Source organism: Centroberyx gerrardi, chromosome 13 (genome assembly GCF_048128805.1).
Source record: "Centroberyx gerrardi isolate f3 chromosome 13, fCenGer3.hap1.cur.20231027, whole genome shotgun sequence".
In the NCBI taxonomy this organism is placed as follows: Eukaryota; Metazoa; Chordata; class Actinopteri; order Beryciformes; family Berycidae; genus Centroberyx; species Centroberyx gerrardi.
Window position 1 is genome coordinate 4,453,831 of NC_136009.1, and position 6,048 is coordinate 4,459,878.

At 42.7% G+C, this 6,048-nt stretch overlaps 1 protein-coding gene across 1 annotated transcript; it reads right to left on the reverse strand.

The window, feature by feature from the left end:
* Positions 1-3,625: 3,625 nt before the first annotated feature.
* On the reverse strand, positions 3,626-4,640 carry ptf1a (pancreas associated transcription factor 1a). The gene is made up of 2 exons (XM_071909695.2): positions 4,019-4,640; positions 3,626-3,828 (listed from the first exon to the last, which is right to left on the reverse strand). The coding sequence occupies exons 1-2, from the start codon at positions 4,638-4,640 to the stop codon at positions 3,626-3,628; spliced, it is 825 nt and encodes a 274-aa protein (XP_071765796.1).
* Positions 4,641-6,048: the final 1,408 nt, after the last annotated feature.

The following is a 6,048-nucleotide window of genomic DNA, read 5'->3' on the forward strand; positions in this document are numbered from 1 at the left end:
ACGTTTTTTTTTTCTCTATATGTGATTTTTGTTTTAGACCTGGATGCAGGCTGTTGTTCTCCATCGATGCGTAAAGTTGCCAGTCGTCGTATGTTCTTGCCATTAAGACATCAAAATGGCCCACCACCCTGTTTGAAAAGGCGCTTAATAGCCAGCGGTATGTTAATGCGTCGCTCCGTACAGATGCCAGCTCTGCCCTGCAATGCCAACGAGCCCCAAATGCCTCTGTAGTGAAACAGAGAAATGACTTTAAAATTGAATCTCCTGCCCCGACAAAACAATTGCTGCTGCAAAAGCGGATCTTTAAAGTAAAAATTAATAATGAATAATTACACGTGTGTCCCCTTTTCCTCCTACAACCGACTCTAGGCTGTGCAAACATCCGGGTCTGGTTTTCAATGTGTTTTTGGCATATTTACTGGTTGGGGGTGAACTGTTGCTGTGTATTTTTTTCTGCCATCAAGACATCATAGACTCTATTAAATTAATACCAGCTCTGTATACTCAGATTACATCTTTGTGGCAATTACTTAACGCGTAATTTTGTGACCTGTCATTGGGATATACTTTTTAAAATTAAAGCGTCGTTACATTTGTTTTTCTTTTGGTTCATTTCTTTAAAAAAAAAAAAAAGGAGAAAAAAAGTGAAAATCAGACAACATGATAAAACAATGATGCATCACATTTGCTTGTCATACTGCTAGGACATATATAGTTACAGTATAGTTAGTATATAGACCATATCTTGCTCGCCTCTCTCTCTCTGTGTGTGTATGTGTGTGTGCAGCAGGTAGTGAAAGCAGCGCTGCCCCCCCCCCCCTCTCTCTCTCCCTCTATATATATATATATATATATAAATATATATATATATATATAAATATATATATATATATATATATATATATATATGGTGAATTGCTGGCCTTTCAGCACAGCGCCGAGCCTTTCTCAACCAAATCACCGCTTGGCATGGCCCTCTAACGTCCGAGCCCGGCTAAGAAATAAAGGGAAATAAAACCTGTCAGACAGTAAAATGGTCGTCTCCTTTAAAGCCTTGCCAAGCCCGCAGCCGGAGTGACAAGATAGCCGGGAGTATTTCAGCCTGTCCCTTCCGCTTGGCTGGGACCGCACCAAAGGATGTTGAGAGGCGTTTTTTGCGCTCCGCACACAAAACCATCAACGGCACAATGGCGTTTAGGTGCGAGATACTACAATGCTACTACTGTTTTAACCCCCCGGCTCTCAAAGTGGAAACGTCCCTCCCTGCCAAATAGATGAAGTTGCCGAGCATTGACTTGCTAACATTTGACTTTCTAATGGCCGTAATAGGATTACATGCTCTTGTCGCGCTGGTAATGAGACGCTAATGCTGGACGGACTCATAGAGAACCTGGAGAGTCTCTATGAGGGAAAAACACACTGGGGAATAGTAGTTGGCACCTTGAAATTATGAATTTATGATATTGAAATATAGGCCAATTTTTTTCACATAGGCTGTAAAGTAACTTGTAAAGTAAATACAAAATCCCACTGTAAACATTAGCATATACAGTACAGCAATGACTATACATTATAATGTTTATGCTACAATAAAATTAATAACAATAATGCTGCCTTACAATGGCAAACTGCGGTTATTTTTTTCTGTCAAATGTCATGACTCATGTTTAAATTTAATTTAAAAAATATAGCCTATACACTGCCCGTCAAAATGTACTATGTTTTTCATGATCTTAAGACTTCTGCTTAAATGCTTGAAATGTGTTTCTTAGACAAATATAAATAGTGAAGTTGATCCTATGTATGAATTTCTTTCCAAAGCCTTTGCCTTTCCATCAAGGCAAAGGGCGGCTACTTTAAAGAATCTAAAATAGAAGATAGTTTTGATTTGTTTAACACTTTTTGGTCACTGCATAATTCCATTTGTGTTATTTCATAGTTTTGATGTTTTTACTGTTATTCTAAAATGTGGAAAATAGTAAAAATAAAGAAAAATGTGGTGTCCCCAATCTTTTGACGGGCAGTGTATACCCAAACATGCAATTAAAAACACAATATTTTGGCAAGACATGAACTAAAAGGTTTCATTTTTCTCAGTTTTACCACATTCACTGCTCTTTGGATTTGCAGGGCAGAAGGATAACTAGAAATGTCAACTCACCTCTCTCTCATACTGTACCTTTTAAAATCCAAACTGTCCATCAAATGCAAAAAAAAAAAAAAAAAAAATCCCAAGATGCCCCTTACTGCTGCTCCAGAGTCAGACTTGTGTTTGCTGGTTTATAGGGCACACATGGGCATATATGCGGCTGTGTGTTGTGGTGGTGCGGGGGGCGGACGTAGAGGAGGCCAAGGGGACACATGTTGGAGGGATGCCGCTGTACCACGGGAAAATCTGGCCCGGGAGCACCTGGCAGCACAGAGCGGCATTCAACAGCCTTCCCAGCCTGACATCCACCATACTGCTGCATGGCTGTCTGGCCTTTAAACACCTTCAGCTGTTGTGGGTATACAGTTTGTGCTCATTAGCATGTCATTTGCATATTTATGTCATGATATTGCGCTGCGTTAGGACGGGAGGAATTTTACCCTGCACATCAGCTTTTGGGGATTAACAGTGAATCTATTATAGAGCTGTTGATTAGATTGAGATTGGTTTATCCATGTTATGCAATGCAAGCGATAAGCACTCACTAATACGTCTGTTAGGCCGAAATTAATTAATGCATCAAAGTACCAGTATGCAATATCATGTCATTTCCAGCTATCTCTATGGCATCTTTTGGCTATTGGTACAATATTGGAACATGCTGCATTTAGACTGACACAAAAAAATCTGTTTTGTTTTTTTTGTGTGCCACAGATCTGATCTCCTGGCTGTCTAATCAGGAAGAAACTACACGGATTGTGATTCTTCCATTAGGAAACTATTAAAAGATGTATCTGCACCACAACGAGATACAAAATAATCTTCCTTTGTAGCCAGGAACTAGCAGTGGAAAGGCCAAGCTGTGGTCAGTTGACTGCTGTTTTGAATTTTAGAATTTCATATTTCATATTTAGTTTTCATACCCCCCGCTTTCTATACATACCAGAGTTGTTACACTCTCTAAATGATGCAAGGAAATAGTAGCCTAGTTATATTTATATTTTCCCCTTTCAGCTGACCAATGATCAAGCTAGATTAGATTTTTGGGAGAATCAGAGAAGAATTCAATCAGAAAACGTGGATTTTTTTTTTTAATCATTGGGCGCCTTTATTTGCAGATTGCATATAAATATAAATCATTGTATAACAATATAAAAATAGTTTTTCCTCTCATATTCATTGCCATTAAATTAAAACATATATTATCCAAATTATGAAAACAATTAAATACATAGTTTCTACATGATTGCCAGTTGCCTGAATTAAAAAAATAAAGAATATCAACGTCATATAAATATTTACAAAATCATTGAATGCAATATCAACAACTATACGCTCACATGGTGTTCACATTTTTTACAATGCGCGCTCAAGTGCACATTAACAAAACATTAACATAATCCATTATACCTTCACATTTACAATGTGCGTTTTACAAGACAAAGTCAAAGACGTGACGTGGGTCAGTGTGTGCGTCTAGGCCACCAGGCCGAAGGGAGGCTCGTTTTCGATGTCGGTGAGGCCGGACTTGGTGTGCAGTTTGCGGGGGTCCTCCGGCGTCCAGACCTTGGCGGTGCGGATGATGTTCTGCTCGCGGAGCTGCTTCTCATCCGACCACGACAGGGAGTGACCGGCCAGCGGGGGCAGGCCGTAGTCCGGGTCGCTGGGGGAGGGAGACCCTGGAAAGAGACAGAGGGAGAGAATTGTGCATTAGGCTACAATCATCATCCGGTTTTTATAACACCACAACTCTTTCTATTCTATTATTTATTATTGTAGGCTATCTATTCTTTTCTTTTCCCCATGCTGCACCCTAACTTTTCCCATCAGGCCTTGCTTGATAATAAAGGTAGAGGCAAATGAACCTACTTGTGCCTCTGTGACAGATGATGACTTTCTTGGGCTGCGTGTGCGCCTCGCTGCTGGAGTTCCTGATGGGCAGATCCGACTGCACCAGCTCGGCGAGGAAGTTGATGTAGCCGATGGCCAGCCGCAAAGTGTCCACCTTGGAGAGGCGTTTCTCGTAGGGCAGGGTCGGGATGTGCGAGCGCAGCCCCTCGAACGCGTCGTTGATGGACTGCATCCTCCGCCTCTCCCTGACGTTGGCCGCCTGCCTCAGCTGCTGCATCTCCATGTCGGACCGCATCCGCCGCCTCCGCTTCAGCAGCGGCCCGCCATGGTGGTCGCCCATGTGAGGGGAGAGGTCCGGCGTGCTGTCGGCGCAGCCGTACGAGAAGGTGGACGACGAGGAGGAGAAGGACAGGTTGCCGATGTCGTAGTCCCCATCGTGAGGCGCCGCTCTGCTGCCGCTGTCTTTGCTGTAATAGTCTTGGAAGTGGCAGGTGAGGAAGTCGACGTCCTCGTCCAAAAAGTCGTCCGTGTCCAAGTGTCCGTCTCTCGAGGACTGGTCGGTGAAAAACTCGTCATCGTCGAAGTAAGGAGGGGAGGAGAAAGAGTCCAGTGCGGAGAAAGGGTCCAAGACACTGTCCATCTTTGTCTGCTTCTTTCTCCTGTTGTTGCCAGTAACAATGAGACCGACCAGCCGTTGTTCTTTTCTTTTTTTACAACTCGCTGCTCAGTGGTTGCTGTTGGACGGTCAACAGTTAGTTTTAGTTGAAGAACCGGCACGCGAGGGTTCTTTATAGCGACATCCATAGTCGCGTGCCGTTTGCTAGGAGCGCCAACCAATCACAGCCCGGTCCGCGAGGCGCACCTCGAGATAATCCCTGTAACGCCACGCCCCCCGCCGCCACAGCGCTACTCTAACCTCTAACCTCCACCCTGATACTACTTGCGGGTCTCTCCTATAGCCTACCGAGCTCCATAAAAAAACAAACTGGAAATTTAATGTTGCAAATATGCATAGGCCTACCACATAAAATGGTTCAATTCTGATCCACCAAACATAGCACAATATTTAAATAAACTTTCAACTATTACAGTCGGTTCGGCTGTTATTCCCACTATCTTCTCCCCATCAAAACATGCACCATGGTGGGAGGTGGCGAACTGCCTGAACCAACTGTAGAAGTTAAAAATGTATTGGAATAAGCTCTAATTTATGTATTGGATGCATACCGAAAAAAAGGACAGATTTTTGAATGAAGTTCGGCGTGACGTTTTCTCTATACAAGAGAGGGGCTATACCCTACCTCTAACCCTAACCCAGCCGTAGTCACATAATGCATCAATGTCATTGTTTTTCCAAGTCCTAAAATCCCTGTTTTCACGTGATGTTTGAAAATAGTAAATTGTGATGAATCTGATTGCTTCAACTTGGCATCACAACATGATCAGGGTTTTTTTTTCTTCACAGAGTTATGGCATTGGCTTTAGGCTGCAAAAAAACGTTAGTGGCTGAATGAAGATGTGTTAGATTATTAGAAAGTAGCCTTATCACAGGCTGGTGAACAGTAGCCTATTGGAGTCATTTTCAAGCGTATTTCTAGGACCGTCTCTATTATACTGGCGGCGTGTAAAATGTTGAAGGATATGGGCTCTGCTTTAATCATCGGTTGTCATTTTTCGATTGCTTTTTATATCATTTGATATTATCCTGCAGCACTCAAGTTCCATTGTGAAATGTCATTGTTAAAGAAGAGGCACTACAGGATTAGCCCACATAACACGGTGTTTGAAGTGAGTAAAACTGCCATTTCCAGCTATTAAAGGAGTCACAGTAGGCTACTGCCTTTATGAAAGCTACCTGTTGCCGTCAATAGACAGACACAAGCTGTAGGAGCTGGTCTATTGAGAAGTCAATGGTGGGGCCACTTTCAATGACTGAACACACGCACACAAACAATTTCTGCCTCTCGTGCCTCTCCTCCCATAGTCCGCATACTTAGCTGTGTGTGTTTCTGTGGGGGTTTCTATATGATTTGACGCACAGATCCTTA

Excerpts from the sequence above, each read along its gene's own strand:
- ptf1a (XM_071909695.2), bottom strand. The coding sequence starts at position 4,640 with ATGGACAGTGTCTTGGACCCTTTCTCCGCACTGGACTCTTTCTCCTCC. Across the intron at positions 3,829-4,018 it reads CATCTGTCACAGAGGCACAA|GGTCTCCCTCCCCCAGCGAC; the intron begins GTAGGTTCATTT and ends GTCTCTTTCCAG.